Consider the following 16,078-nt stretch of genomic DNA (forward strand, 5'->3'; position numbering starts at 1 on the left):
GACCTCAGCTTTGCCCCGGTCACCTGATTCCTCACAGATCTCCCACCCTGCAGTGATGTGGGCCAGTCTTTGGAATGAGGGGATCCACTAGGGTAGCTTTGGATCCGGAAAACCCAGCCTGTGGCAGGCTGCCTCTGTCACCCTGCTTCATCCAAGCTCCCCTCAACCTTAGCCTTCTCATTAAGGCGAACGGCAGGTCCCCAAAGCTACGGATGATCAGGGAGCTCTGAGCTCCTGGTGAACACATGTACTCCCTTGCTTTACTTTGGGACAGCAAAGTCAAGGCTCCAAGGTAAGAAAAATCCCAAGAAGGAAAAAAAGCAGCTCTATAAAAAGTGTCTGAAAGCGGACAGTGCACAATAGCCCAGGCCGACTCCAGCACGCCAGCTTCTGGCCACCTCCCCTGCGGAGCTTTGGGCGCTCATTAGATGAAGCTCTGAGTCTCATAGAGATGCTGAAGACAGACTTCCCAGGTTAAAGAAGGAAGACAGTGACCAAACCTCACAGAATTAAAACTTTCAGACCTGGGAAAAGAAAAAACATTGAAAGCCATGAAGTTGAGTTTCCTCTTGAGAAAACTTCATGCTCATAGCCTCTTTGGGTTGGGAGGGCCCTCAAACACCAACCTACCTCACTTAGGGGGCTCTTGGTCTTAGAGCTTGTCTCTTGCTTATATACGGAAGGTTGTCTGGTTCCTATCTTTATCCCCCAAATGGCATTTTAATGAGAGATCTTGGGGGACACCCTGTATCTTCCCTAAGCTTTGGCTACTTGGACCTGGAAGGGTGGGGAAGGTTCTGCAGCTTCTCTTGGCAGCAGACTCACGCTGTCTCAGGCCCCAGCGAGAGGCTAGCCATGCACGGGGGGATGTGCGGGCCACATCAGAAGCCCCAGAGGACATACTGAAGCCTCTTAATTAACGATGTGGCAACTGGAAAGCATTTCCACAATTATAGACTTCAGAAAACCCCCAAGGGGAGGTAATGTCCCTAATAACCCATAAATTGAACTCCCCATTTAATATGCTTAACGGGTAGCTCTCATCTTCCATTTGGGAAGGAGATGGGCAGGGGATAATGGGTTTCTGTTCAGCAGCCACCATGGAAAAGGGAATCTGCCAGAAGAGCGAACCAAGGGGCCTTCCCTTCCAGTTTAGGGACTCTTGGCAATAAAGGGATCCTCAAGGTCCAGGATGTATTCCTGCAATTCTGATGGCATTTTCCAGTTTCCAAGGCCTTATTATGCCTTTGGGGAAAGGACTGGGTCTGCTTATCAGGGTCTGCTCATTGGCTACCTGGATTTGGTAGCCTGCCTCTGAAGGATCGTTTCCTTGGTCTGTAGCTGCTGCCATTACTGGTCAGGAAGCGCTCACAAACATTGTATCCACTATTAGTTTACCAGTTTAGAGCTATTTCCAGGTTGACGGGGATCAGTGTTAGAATCAGGAAATGTTCAAGTTGGAAGAGGCAATGTATGTATTTCACCCCATCTGATAGATGAAGGCCTGGCGTAGGTTCAGAGAGGGTGTGCAACTGGCTGCTTAGTGCTGCAAATTTATTGGTGACCTTCAAACTATTAGAAATGTAGGTCTAGTTTTCCACTGGGCACAGAGAAACAGGGTTGGATGGGACCTTAAAAAGTCATCTATTCCCTTTTTCCATTCCCAACCCTTGGGACATTTGGATGGAGACTAGAATATGACCAGCGTTGCCATATGGGCCTGCACAGTTTTTCCTCCTCTTGTTCTGTCTTCTTTGAAAGCTGGAGGTAGATGTGAATGATCAGTGTCAGATATGGGAAAGGGCCTTTGCCCTTGACCTCTGGGCTTTGTTATGGGGGAGAAATAGCTGACATGGGCCACCAAACTTGTCTGCTGGAGTCTTACTTTTGAACCACCATTTAATTCCTTTAGGAACATAATTTGAATTCAATGTGTTCACTTGCCTTGAGGGATAATTAATTATGTCTCAGATTCACTTTTCTGGTTACTCCTAGGGTGAAGCTAAGCTTTGAAATGTGAACTGATTGATTGGCTGCAGCCCCTTGACAGATGGTAGCTGGAAACATAATCTCAGCTTTTCTGTTTCTCTGCCAAGGGTCCACAAAAGCCAGGTGACAAAGCCCTGAACTTTGGTGATATTTGATAAGTCCAGATTCTTTATTTGGGGGTTTACTGACCATATGACACTAACTTGAGATAACAGAAGGATTCCGCTGTCCCCTGAGGTGTTACCTAGTCTTCCACCTCAGTCCAAGACGTCTTTACCCATCACAGCTTCTTCTGTTATAAAGAAAAGAAGTAATTGCAGGCTATTGCCTGTCCCAGTGATCTGTTTTTAATCTTCCTTTTGTGCCTACACTTACCTTTAAAAACCTAACTATACAGATTATTTCCTCTAACTCAAATGTAAACCCCATGAGCTCAGGACCTCTCTCTGTATTATTCACTGCGGTTTCCCCATGACAGTGATCATCAGAAAAATGCCTTGCTAAAGTGAACTGAATGATTGAGTAATGAATTGAATGAACGAGTGACATAAGCAACTAACTTATATAAGCTTTGCTTGCAGGCGCACAGATGATGTCTATATTGAAATTTACTCAAAGTTGACCCCCGCTTCCTCCCTTTCTCCTTCTCTCCCTTCCTTCCGCAATTATTGAACACTTGCTTCATGGAAGGCACTATGATTGACCCTGGAGCTAAGTGCCCTCTGCTCTCATGACGTCTGTAATCTAGTAGCTGAGATTGGCAAGTAGAGCAAAGATAACAGTACTTGTGGTTAGTTATGCGGAGGGTTCTGTGGGTGGTTCAGTGAAACCAGGAAAGAGCTGGCCGAGGTCATGTCACTGAATTGTCTCTGAAGGACAAGTAACGGTTGGCTAAGGGAGGGAGGGGTGACCCAGACCCAGGATGAATACCCAGCTCAGATAATGAGACAGTCTCGTGGTTGGCCTGTGTGACTGGGATAAACATAAAAGGGAAATCTGCCTAGAACTTTCTATCCCTGAGCAATCACCATCAATGTTATATAAACCATTGTTAACCTAAATATTCCCAAATCTGCAAATTATCTGACAAACCTCATACTACTCTCTCAGGTAAGTGCCGAAAATGTTAGTTTCATGATAAAATAAAAGCTGATTTCATTTGTTTGATCTCTATTAAAGCCAGTAGAAATGATTTATTGATTTTTAAAAAGACAAATATATTTTAAATGCCATTTTTTGCAAGCATCTTTTTAACAGATGTGGAGATCTCATATACCCCAAACACACTTCAAGTTACAAAATGTTAACAGTTTTGAGGAAAATCAATAGAATAATCAGAAAACTCATGGAAACATGAATAAAGAGCAAAACAATTCCATCTCTTGCTGTCAGTGTTATTTTTTTAATGTTTAAAGTTTGTAGCTTATTACCTGCTGCTTGGGTCCAGAGGTACCTTAATGCTTTTTTTGTTTTTTGGTTTTGTTTTGTTTTTAATGCTATAAAAAATGAAGCTCACAACAAAAAAGAATGCAACAGTGAATATATATATGTTCATGTATAACTGAAAAGTAGTGCTCTACACTGGAAGCTGACACAACATTATAAACTGACTATAACTCAATAAAAAAAAGTCAAATAATTAATTAATTAATTAATTAATTAATTAATTTAAAAAAACATTGAAGCTAATACTTAAATGAAGAACATACTCTGAACACAGCTAGGGTAAGACAGAAACTCAAAGCCAGATGTACGTATATGAAGAACTCCTGGGAGCTCTCTGAGGCCAGTGTGATGACATGGCCTCCTGTGTTTGCCACTGAGCTCATGTTCACACGAACTGGGGTTGAATGCTTGGAGGAAGCTTGTTCCTCCCAACAAAATTTCTTTTTTTTTTTTATTGAAGTAGATTTGATTTACAATATTGTGTTAGTTTCAGGTATACAGCAAAGTGATTCAGTTATATATTTTTTTCCATTATAAGTTATTACAGGATATTGAATACAGTTCCCTGTGCTGCACCGTAGGACCTTGTTGCTTATCTGTTTTATATATAGTGGTGTGTATCTGTTAATCCTCCTAATTTATCCTCCCCTGCTTCCCTCTGTAACCATAAGTTTACTGACAAACTTTCTTTTGTCCGACGAGAAGACTGTACAGCTCACCTTGCTCTTTTTGACTTGGTTATTAAGAAGCTCTCAGCTATCGCCCTGCTTGACCTCGGTGTTCTTTCTATTCCATCTGCCACCTCTTGGTTTCTTTAGATTAGTTGAAAGAAAAGTCCTAGCGCACCTGTGACTTTCATTGAACCTGCTCAGAATCCCCAGTGGAAGTAGAAAGGTTAAAAATAATGATAACATCGAAGAATTATGGTTTATCACAGAGGTGCAAAAGCAATCAAATTTGAGGACTGGATTTGCACGTCCTCACCGTGGAAGGCACGTTACCAACGTGGCTACACCCGTGCCTTTTCCCAGAGCCCCTGTGCACGTAGTTCTCCGACCTATACTCTTCCCACTGGTTAGAACCAATAAGCAGTTGGGGGGAATCTGTGTAGAGATTTTACAAATTATTATTACAACATATTATTATGAAGTAATATTACACATTAATGTCATACAGCATTATGTATATTATTACTTCCATTGTAGTCCACAGTTGGTAAGTCATCACAAAGTGTTGTGACACCTGCCATCAATCTGTGTTATAGAAGCAGAGAGACTGTTTCATAACTAGACAGTCTGAGAATTCCTTTTCCCTGTGTCTGTGCTGAGTTTCACCTAATGGCTGGAGCTCATCGCTGGTAACTGATTACTAAAAAGTTGAGGTCATCTGGAGTCACTGACTCTAAGGAGACGAAATGATTTGCTAAACCAAGGTTAGAACTGCTAAATGCACTGGCTTCGCCAAATGAAAACTTGTGTTCTAGCTCACTCTAAGTTGTTATTTTAAAAACAGCATAAAATACTGCTGATTGAGTGTCTAGGGGGTCTAGGGGACTTTAGATTAATTTAACCTAACAAAATAGTGCCATGAAAAGAGCAGTGGAAGACGATCTGGACCTAGAACCAGTTTTGCACCCCCTAGTTTTGTCATTTCTCTGAACCTTTGTTTCTTCATCAGGAAAGGAGAGGCTGAGCCCAGGGATTTCCAGTGGGTCTTACAGTTGAAAGAGAACACAGATCTCTTTGTTAAAATTCAACTAAATTGAGAGTCTGATGGTGTCCCCCAGGCAGGTAGTGATGTGCGATGCACAGTCCTATTTTGGCACAGAGACCTTGAACGGTGCCTGCTGTCTTGGCCCGGCCAGCTGACCTTGGCTTGGACACTGAGTGGGTGCTTGGTGGAAGGTCCTTTGTTTATGATAGTGGCTCTTGGACCCACTGTCAGCTAGTTGTGCACTTGGAGTCGTTTCTCTTTTTCCTTCGAGAGGTGAGGATGGATCTAGGTGGAACCACCCACACTCTCCTACTCTACCCTCTTACAGTGCCTGACATAGATGCCATGGTGTCTACGTCTCCAGTGAGCAGAGCTCATTCAGGGTGACTGTAGCCGGGTGGTTAAGAAGGTAGACTCGGGAGTGGGAGTCATTTTGGTCCCATTCCAGTCCTACAATTCACTTGCTGTGTGACCTTGGACAAGTTATTCAACCTCTGTGCCCTAGCCTTTTCAAATCTAATCTGGAGAAATAGTTGACCCTACCTCCTAGAGTTAAAAGTGTAGCACATTTGGGACAAATGTGTGATACAGAGTGACCGCCCCATAATGGACCACTGTCCTGCTTTATTACTGCATAATGTGGGGCATGAACCTACGGCCTGGATCTTGTCACATCCTGCCGTGAGCACCTGCAAGGGGAATCACAGAGGAGGAGAGGAAGGGGCTGCTGCGGACCTGTCTGCGAGCAGGCGCGGTGGAGTTTAAACCATTCCTGGGAGGCTGATGTTTATGCTCCTCTCACGGCTTTTTAGGGAATAAAATCACCTCGCGCTTTCACTAGCCTAATTCAATGTCTGACAATTTCCGTCACTCGGAAAGTTATTCCTTCTGTGTGGCTTAATTACTTATTGTTGCAGTTTCAATTTGGGGTGATGGAAAGGATAGTGGGTCTGACTCTGAGATAAAGGATCTGCCAAAAAACCACTGGATTGGACTCAAACACTCACCCTCAGCACACGGGTGCAGGGGTCGGTCCCGCCCTGCTCAGGCGCCGCAGGGGCTCTGTGTGCACGTCTGCGGGGATGCCTGGAGGGGTGATGGATGGTGGGGAGGTGGGTGGCACTTAGCCGGGACCTGGAATGCTGGGCTCTGGACTCCCATCCCTGCTTCCCATCTCCAACTTCATAGTCATGCTTTCTCTGTACTTGCTTGAGAGATTTCACCAGGAGAAAGGGTTCTGCAGATAAAAGAAAAATTTGAAAACCTAGAGGCCAGTGTATGTCCCGGACCAGCCACCTGACATGACCTGTCACTTGGCAGCTGACGCTGTTGCTTCTTCTCTCAGTTCTTCTGAGCTGCCCGTTTGAAAGCAGCAACATCTTGTGTGTGTGTGTGTGTGCGTGTGCGCGCACATGCTCCTTTGCTCACAGTGGTGCTGGGAGAGGGAGGATAAATGGGAAGATTTACACGGAGAGAAACTTTATAAATCCAAAGCGTAATTATTATGAGACTGGAAAAAGCCCCCTCTGATACATTTGAGGGACTTATCTTGACCCAGCCTTGCGTGGGTGGGCCCCCTGGAAAATAATAGAGGGTTTTCATCTCTAGCCTGTATGATGGGGTGGCAGTGATTGAAGCCCAAGGTTGAGCGCAGAATCATCTGGCACACCCCCGCCTCATGAAATAGGTTCGGAGGGATATTGACCCAAATAAAGGGAGTGAATACAGATCGCACACGGGAAGATTTATACCCGCTGAGTGCTGTGCAGCAACGGGCTTGCCAGCCCTTCCTTCCAAACCCTGCCCCGGGTGCACGTCAAGGCAAGGTCTTCGGTCTCGCCGAGCCCTTCATCCTCTCCTGTGACAGACAACTGAGTGGTGTGCGGGTTTTTAAGTAACGGCTTAGAGGATGGCCTTGGAGCATGAGAAGGTTCAGAAGAAAACCCCTCCGCCAGTCCGACTCCAGGACATGGGCCCCCTCTCCTGAGCTGTAGCAGGATCGGGAGCATCACTCAGGGCTGTATGAGTGGGAGAGAGCTGTCTCGCAGCAGCAGTGTTTCCTAAAGAGGCACATTCAAAGGATGAGAGTCCTCCGCACGCTTGGTTGTGAGCGCCCGGCGGATGTAGACGTCCCCTTGGATTGGCCGCTGGTTTTCTCCCGCTGGGCAGTGACTCCAACGGAGACATTTAAGGTTGGGCTGACCGCCTTGGTTCCCTGTGATACACTCTGTGAGGTGCTTGACACGGTTATGTAACTTGGTCCTTACTCCACCCTGCGAGGGTAAGGGGTATCTTCTCCAGGCATCTGAGGTTTCTGAGTTACAGAATTTGCTGATCATTGGTGGAGCCAGAGTTAGAATCTGTACGTGATTGATTTTCAGATGTGAAACAGGAAGAAACCAGATGCCATCCCGTTGCTAAAAGCTGGCCCGAAACCAGCTTTACATGTAGCAGATTTGCCTTAACAAACTAACCCTTTCCCCTATTTCTGCAGCTAAAATGACACACACACACACACACACACACACACACACACACACACACACACAATCCCAAAGACTTCTTTCTTCTTCAAATTGTTCGCTAAGCCAGAAGCAACTGTGGGCCAGTTGAAATGATGCGCTGGCCATCCGAGTTCCATTTTTCTTTTGCCTTGAACACTGATCACAGCAGACTGACCCTTTGCTGCTGAGTGGTGCTTGCTGTAAGCGCTCACTGCACCTGATTGAATGAATGGATGGTTGGATGGGTGAGTGATGGATGGTGGCAGCGAGAGGGGCAATGCCTCTTTGTGGGAAGAGCGCGCCCATCTTCCCGCATCCACCTGCCGCCCTCTCTTCCCAGGGTGGCATGATTGCTCTGCTGCTGTCCATCTTGTGCCTGGTGATGATCCTGTACACTCGCCGGCGCTGGTGCAAGCGCCGCCGGGTCCCCCAGCCCCAGAAGAGTGCCAGCGCCGAGGCAGCCAACGAGATTCACTACATCCCCTCTGTGCTGATCGGCGGGCACGGCCGGGAGAGTCTGCGCAACGCGCGCGTTCAGGGCCACAACTCCAGCGGCACCCTGAGCATCCGGGAGACGCCCATCCTGGACGGCTACGAGTACGACATCACAGACCTGCGCCACCACCTGCAGAGAGAGTGCATGAACGGAGGGGAGGACTTCGCCAGCCAGGTCACCCGCACCCTCGACTCCCTGCAGGGCTGCAATGAGAAGGCAGGCATGGACCTCACGCCAGGTTCGCACGTGGGGCCTGGTCTCCAGGATCTGGGGAGCGGGCGGGGAGCAGCTGCTTTCTAATTTCATGGCTGGTTGTCATACATAATGGGACGCACCAGTGCCCTTTCCCAGGTGGGCAAGAAGAGCATACGCTTTCTCCTGAGATGATGGGAACTGTTTTCTAATATAGGAAATCAGAAGAACAAGTGTAAATTTGATCCCTCTCCACTTCCACTTTGCACTGGAAGCAGGGGTACTTTTACATACAACGGAAGAGTGGGTTAGAGCCTTTTCCATATATAATGAGCAATCCTCAGGGAAGTAAGGAGATAGCAAGAACGGTTTACGTGTGTGTATGACGTTTTTGCATATAGTATGTTTGCACAGGCAATTTAATTTTCCATTGAAGTGGAGGGGACAGAGGTATCTGTTCTTTCCTATGACTCCTGAGACTTCGGCCTGGGGTGGTCTAGCTGTGTGGTCTTGCCTGTGCGTCTGTGGTCTTTACAAGGGATGTACTTCCTCAAAGAAAAGGAAGGAATACATTCAGACCGTTTGACCTCAGACGCTTGTATCTGTGAGATACTGGGTGGAAGTGACTTGGACCTAATCTGGGTGAACAAGACCAGGGTCAAACAACTGTAATTTTCATTTAGCCTGTCTTTCTCTTATACTTCTGTAAATAACAACTATCCGTAGATAGAACCCCAAGACAATGATCCTTCAAGGAACTGGCCAATTGTCTTTGAAGAAGACATTTTTGAAACTGAATGTTGATTAAGATATGTGGACTCTCAGTGGGGCTTGGAAAGAGTGAAGTCACATCGCAGAGATCCTGTCATCTAGAAAAGGTCCTGCTAAGCCTGAGCACTTCCTAGTAAGACTTAAAGTCTGGAAATTTGTTGAGAATTAGGGGATGTGCCTTCGATATCTCATATTCCCTATGGCACCTGGCGTAGTGCTAATGCCACCAAGTAGCCACATGTTTATAAACTCAAATGCATTTAGGGAGCAGGCAGATGGCACAAATATGTGACATAGCCGGAAGTCAGACAATAGGGAACGGTGCAGACTGTGGTGAAAGAGAGGGCATGTTCAGCCTGAGGGCACTCAAATTCAGGTTCTTCAAAACCTCTGTGCCAACCAAAAGAAAGAAATCTGCAGTCAGTGTGCCCCCCCACTGAAAGGCCACACGTGGTGATCCTATCAATACAGCATTGGTTGAACTGGGTTTTCTGTTGTAATCACTCTTTCTTCGTCCCTTCTCTTCTGACTTCACAGTCCCCTAGAAATCCCAGAGAAGTATTTCTGTCTCTGCCCATCTCTCACTTTGAAGCTTTCATATTTCAGTTCTGTGAACCCCCATCTCCTTGGTTCATACAGATTTTCTTGCTCTCAGCTCCTTTGGCCTTTTCCTTCAAAGCTTTTGCCTTGACCTCGCCTTCTGCAGGGAGCGACAACGCCAAGCTGTCCCTGATGAACAAGTACAAAGACAACATCATCGCCACCAGCCCCGTGGACGCCAACCACCAGCAGGCCTCCCTGCTCTCGCACACCTCCAGCAGCCAGAGAAAGCGCATCAACAGCAAAGCAAGAGGTACGGGCGGGCGGTGCCTGCAGGGCTTGAAGGCGGGTTCCTTAGTGTGGGGATAGGCGGGGCCCTTAACGTCCCCCACGCCCCACTCTCAGGCATGGCTAGAGAGGGGCTGTGTTTGGGCACAGTCTTTCCGGAGGCCTGCTGAGTGTTACTTAACCAAAAAATTTGAACATCTACACAAACCTTGTGACCAAGTAATTTCATCAATGATAATTTATCCTCAGTAAGTCGTTGGGCAAGTGCGCAAAGGTGTGTGTAAAAGGCTGTTCATCGGGACGTTGTTTAAAAGGGCGAAAAATTAGAAATTGCTTCGATGTCCATCAGCAGGGAATCGCTTAACTACCTGCATATCTGTCTCCTGTCCAGGGGCTTACTGTGCGATCATTTAAGATGATGATATAGATCTAGGCTTGTTAATATGGAAAATTGCCCACCCATCTACTAAGTGGGGGAAAAATGAGGTGTTAAAACAGAAGGTGCAGCAGAATGCCATTTTTAAGGGGAAATTATTTAAAAAAAAAAAAAAGAAAAAAACTTTACCTGTTCCTGTATCAGAAAAAAGGTGGAGAGTATATTCATCAAATGTTAACTGAGTTTTTCTCCTATTAGAGTACATTGGGGTTGTTCCTTTTAAACATTTTGGGTATTTTGTTTATTCTTTTCTGTCTTTTTCACTTTGAATATACATGAATCCTAGAACGAGAAAAAATATTATATAGCTATTAAGACATATAGACATATGCCCCTTAAGACATAGTTCCAGTCTCATATTAACCAGAAAACTGACCTGTAACGAGGGGAGTTGCCCCCTCTTCCTTTTCCGCCTGCCATCCGCGAAGGTCCTGGCCGGCAGGTAGCCGCCAGGAGTGGCCGGCTCGGTAGGAGTGTGGGCTGGCCCCAGTGACGGCTGTCATATAAAGGTCTACTTCTCCAATAAACCTGTATCTCAGGAAGCTCCCGTCCCTGTGGTTACCCCTCCCAGAATGTCAGTCAACCTGCTCTCGTTTTCCTCTTGAACTTGCCGAATGATTCGGTGTCATGAAGACAAAACTGAAGATCCCGTCTTTGCCCTTGTCTCTTCATCACAGCCGGTTCCGCCTTCCTGAACCCTGAAGGGGACTCAAGCACAGAGGCAGAAAACGACCCCCAGCTGACCTTTTACACCGACCCCTCGCGGAGCCGAAGGCGCAGCAGAGGTAGGAAGGACAGAGAGGCAGAGCGGGGTGAAGGGGCCGTGGGGAGGGGAAGGCAGGGCCCTGCAGAGGGGCTGGGTCATAGGGTCGGGGGCTCTGGGGACCGAAATCCGTTTCTGCGGGCAGAATTCTTGGATCAGAACTGGTGTTTCCTCCTAAGGAAGAAAGAAGAGCCTAGAGTGGAGAATTTCAGAGAATCATCTCTCCCAGATAATGGCACTCTCAAACAAGTTTTTGAGTTGTTTGAAAGGCTGTTTCTTGGTCAGAAGACTCTCGATTCCTTCTGGAAGCCCCAGGAGTCATACTTTGCTGTTTAGACACAGGAAATAAAGTTGATAAAATGTGTTACATGAGAAAAAACGGACAGTAGATGTACCCTTACTTGCCCAGCCACACTGGCCCTGGGACTGGGTAAGACAGGGATCCAGGTGGGGATAGGATAATTACGGAACCATCTACGGCCTGAAAAACGTGTAATGGTTTTTGACCTTTAATCCAGTACAATCACAGGACCCCCAGCCTCCAAGTCCCCTCCCCTCCTCTGGCCGGACCCAGGCTGCTTCATTCATTCTCCTCAGCATTGATAGAGCTGTCCTTTCACGGAGCCACAGTCTGTGCCACTCCACTTCGATGTTCAGTGGCTTCAGGTGTGGCTGCCACTGCCTGTGATGGGTGGTCTCACCACCTCAGTCCCACAGACCGAGGGAGGTCTGTGCTCAGGCACCAATCAGCTTCCCCATTTACTTGCTGTGTGATATTGGATAAAGACAACAACTTCTCTGAACCTCGTTTCCTCACATATTAAAGGGGTTAATGATATATCACGCGTAGGGCTAAATTGTATCAAAATGTGCCTTTTTGGTAACCAGCAGAGCACTATGAAATCTCTATTGTAGTTGCTATTAGAATGCTCCACAGTGCAGCCTCGGGTTTCCGCAGCGCTTCATCTTGAAGACTGTTAGACAGGGGCCCCTTGAGACACAATGGAGGGTATCTGAGTGACATCTCCTTGTGCTATACTCAGTAACGTTTTCCCCGACCAGTAACCAACCCAGTGCCCCCCACCAAAAGACACCTCCCTTTTGGCTCTCTCCTACCTCTGCCTGAGTTCCTGTCATACTGAGGAATTCTTCCCAGAGACTGAAAGAAGCCCTGTGAGTTCCTCAGTCCCAGTTTCTGCAGGCTTTGTCGCTATCAGTACAATAGTTCTTCCCACCACTTTTCTCAAGAGACCAGTGAGGCCCTGGGTAGCCTAATGTGTGACGCCCCAGTGCCCTCGAGGTGAGGACGTGGACCCTCTGGTCCTCATTACATATTTACATACCGCAGAGAGTCGACCGAGACCCATCGAACCGAGGCCCCAGCAAAGCATGGTGGGTTCTTCTTTAATAAAATCCTGTTTCAGAAAAATCTATAGTAATGAATTAGAATGCGTTTCTTTGTGGCATGAAACTGTGCCTTTTAAATACCAAGCTCTCCTAGTGCATCAACTGTTTATTGCTATTAACTAGACTGTAAGCTTCTTAGGGATGGGCATGTCGAATTTATTTTTCCAAAGTGCCTAGTGAGGAATTCTGCCTATAATAGATGCTTTCAAGTGTTTGTTGAATTGAACTGGATACATCAATCAGTCCAGCAAGAAATTTTATAACCCACCTGCCATGGATCAGGCTTTGTGATCAGTGGTGGAAACAGGAAAACATGGCACAGTGATAAGGCTTAATTTAATAACAGAAATAAAGTAAAATGAATACTCAGAAGAGAGAACAGTTAATTCCACCTGGCAGCAACAGGAGGCAAAAAAAAGGAGAAAATAATTAGACTTGGGTTAGGTACAATGTGTAGAATTTCTTGAAAGAGGAAAATCCAGGGGAAGGGCATTTCAGTAGAGGAAAATAGCAGATACAAAGCCTTGAAGGCACAAAAGAACATGGTCTTTTCAAGCAAGTAAAAATAGTTCACTATGGCGGTGGTAATCTGGGGTATGACTATATAGGCTCCTGGGGAACAGAGGCATGAGGCTGGCTGGGTAACAGGCTGGCTGCCAAAGGGTCGTTCCTGTAGCCTGTTACTGAGCTTGCACTTGGTTCTGCAGGTCAGAGGGAACCACGGGGAAGCTTGGAGTCGGGGAGAGATGCTGGATGGTGGGTTGATGGTGCAGAGGGACCAGAGAGACAGTGCCTGTGAACAGTGGCAGCACTGAGTGAGCAGGGCTGTAACCGAGGGCTGGAGGGACAGCGAGGAAGGAGCGAGAAGCTGTTCTTGAAGGTTTCAGGCAAGTGTTTACAAGGAGATATTGTTCGCGCTGAGACTCGAAGAGGCGGTGTCCACCAGGCTGACAAGGTGACAAAACAGCCTTCTGTGGAGGAGGAAGTATACGTGCAGAGTCACAGAGACAGAAATAATTCTAGTCTCGTCAGAGAGCAGTGAGTAGTTTGCTGGGATCAGGCTCCTGGGGCAGGTTTGTGGTTTGCTTAGGAAATCAGGCTGGAGGATCGGGAGAAAGTACATGGCCTTGACTGAAGGACTTGGACCTGCCCTTCAGTTGGAGTCACTAAAGCCTTTTAAAGCACGAAGCCCTGCTCTGCTCTGCTTTGTGAATGAGTGGAGGCTACGTGAGGGCAGGAGGTCGCCGAGGCAGTGGGGCTGGGTGGGTGGTTCTTGTCATTGCTCCGCTGTAAGATGAGAGGCACGGGTAGGGATGGAGAGAATGGAGGCAAGAGAAATTTTGGACACAAAAATGGAAAAAAGGATTTAATGGTGTTAGTGGTGGGGAGGGTGTCGCTTACGAAAGAGAGGGAAGAGTCAGCCATGCTGGAGTTCTGAAACCAAGTAGATGGCAGTGCCATTTGCTGGGCAGTGGAAATAGGAGGGAGCAGGGCTGGAAGGAAGGAGGAGAGGCCAGTTGTGGATACTGCGTTTGAGTGTCTGGGGGCCATGCTGGTGGCAGGTCTGCTGCCCAGGCCCGGTCTGGGCTGGAGGTAGAAATTTGTAAGTTAGGACACGAACACGTATAGAAGATCTCCAGGTAGCCAGGGACAGAGGTCCAGAGGCTGCCGGCCACCCTGGAATCACTCCCTCCCAGCTGTCGCCAACACACCCACACAGGGAACCTGCTCCCTAAAGGGTGCTGCAGCCCGAGACCAGACCTTTCCCTGTGCTCCTGAAAACCGCGGTTCCAAAGACTCCCCCCAGGCCCAGAGCCTGAACAGGGCATTGCCCACAGGCTGTAGCCTCACTGGACCATGTTTTGGTTCCGGCTTCCCTCCTTAGTAGCTGCTTGACTCTGGACACACATTGTGGCCTCCCAAATGCACTCTTCCCGCCTGGCAGCCGCCGCATCAGATCGTGTCATCGCTAAGTGACATAAGCTGCGTAAAATCCTGCGTGCTGGTGCCTGACATAATTATGCTTCATAAGTGTTCAGTATCACTATGAGGTTAAATCTTTTTGAGACATCTTTTCCTTATCTGTAAAGTGGGTACTCACTGCGCTGACTCATACACCTAATGTAAGGAAGCAGATATTTAAAAGAATGTCCATAAAACACTTAGCATATTGTCGGCTGTAAGAGATGCCTTTCAGTGCTATCGGTAATAAATGTTCACTTAGACAGTGAGAAAACTCCAAAGGACACACACATTTTGTTGGCAGCTTGCCTTACTTTCTTACTTTCCCGCATCGGTTCTGTCTCTGCATTAAAGGTCCCTCTTGTTAGTACCGTTTTATTCTCTCCACCAAAACCAAACAAGACACAGCCCACAGGGGGAGGCGGTAGCTCAAGTGGTAGAGCGCATGCTCAGCATGCACGAGGTCCTGGGTTCAGTCCCCAGTTCTGCCATTAAATAAATAAATGGATCTAATTACCTTCCCCCACCAAAAAAAAAAAAAAAAAAAAAAAAAAAAAAACCCAAATTCCCACAGCCCCAAAAACCTCCCTTCTTAGCCCTGTCCCCATCTACCTGGGGAATCTTTCTTACCCCACAGCTTTGGTATTTTCTTAAGCTTCCATTTACAACTGGACTCCAACAACCGCAGACCCAGGGAGAGCCTTCTGGCGTGACAGCTTCCTTTACTCATACAGGGCAGACTTCCCTCATTTTCCTCCTTTGAGGCCCTACAGAGTGAGAGTCACCTGTGGGACTCCCACCCACAGAGTAGGTGTGAGCTCTTCAAGCTCAGAAGTGTCTCCTGATGGGTATTTTGAGCCCTGGAGCCGAGTTAGTTTGGTGAGAGCGCCCTCTGTGGAAAGCCATGGGAAGTGCAGGGGGTTCCAGCACAGGGTGAAAGCGTTCGGTCTCCTTTGGGCAAGAGGTTGGAGCCCTGTCAGGCGAGTAGAGGCGGACAGTGCCCTCCTTTATGATTTCTCTTGTGAACCTGGCCCAGAAGGCGTGCAGAGGACTTGTGCGCAACTGACTGCTGTTGCCCCTGAGGACCACCAGCGGGCCAAGTCCCCTCTGAGTCCAGGCAGTGGATGACATGGTGTTCGTGAGGCTGAAGGTCACTGAACTCATGCGCTGGGCACATTTCCCACCTGGACTGGGTTTTCCAGCTGCCTCCCCTGATTGCCAGGGCGGGCAGCAAAAGGTTGTTGATGCTTCACTGCCAAGATTTTTACCGCCAAGTGTCTTGCTTTTGTCTTTGCTTCAGTGGGCTCTCCCCGAAGTCCCGTGAATAAGACCACCTTGACGCTGATCAGCATCACCAGCTGCGTGATTGGCCTTGTGTGTTCCTCTCACGTCAGCTGCCCTCTTGTTGTCAAAATCACCCTGCACGTCCCCGAGCACCTGATCGCTGATGGTGAGCCCACCCCTGAGGTTGCCACCTCCTCCCCCCTCCCTCCCCCAAGGGGAAGGTTTCAGGGTGGGCAAGAAAGATGGAGACAAGCCAGGGGGCACTGTGACCTATGACTGTAAGTGAG

The 16,078-nt window shown here is 47.7% G+C and overlaps 1 protein-coding gene across 3 annotated transcripts in view; it reads left to right on the plus strand.

Annotated features, from left to right (window-relative positions):
- Positions 1-16,078, plus strand: part of ASTN1 (astrotactin 1) — a 293,377-nt gene that overhangs the window by 125,757 nt on the left and 151,542 nt on the right. For all 3 annotated transcript variants that reach the window (XM_032463675.1, XM_032463676.1, XM_032463677.1), the window contains exons 3-6: positions 7,993-8,386; positions 9,818-9,964; positions 11,053-11,160; positions 15,808-15,957. In XM_032463675.1, the coding sequence (XP_032319566.1) occupies positions 7,993-8,386; positions 9,818-9,964; positions 11,053-11,160; positions 15,808-15,957 (799 nt within the window). The remainder of the gene's footprint in view (positions 1-7,992; positions 8,387-9,817; positions 9,965-11,052; positions 11,161-15,807; positions 15,958-16,078) is intronic.

This window comes from Camelus ferus, chromosome 21, assembly GCF_009834535.1.
Source record: "Camelus ferus isolate YT-003-E chromosome 21, BCGSAC_Cfer_1.0, whole genome shotgun sequence".
Lineage (NCBI taxonomy): Eukaryota > Metazoa > Chordata > Mammalia > Artiodactyla > Camelidae > Camelus > Camelus ferus.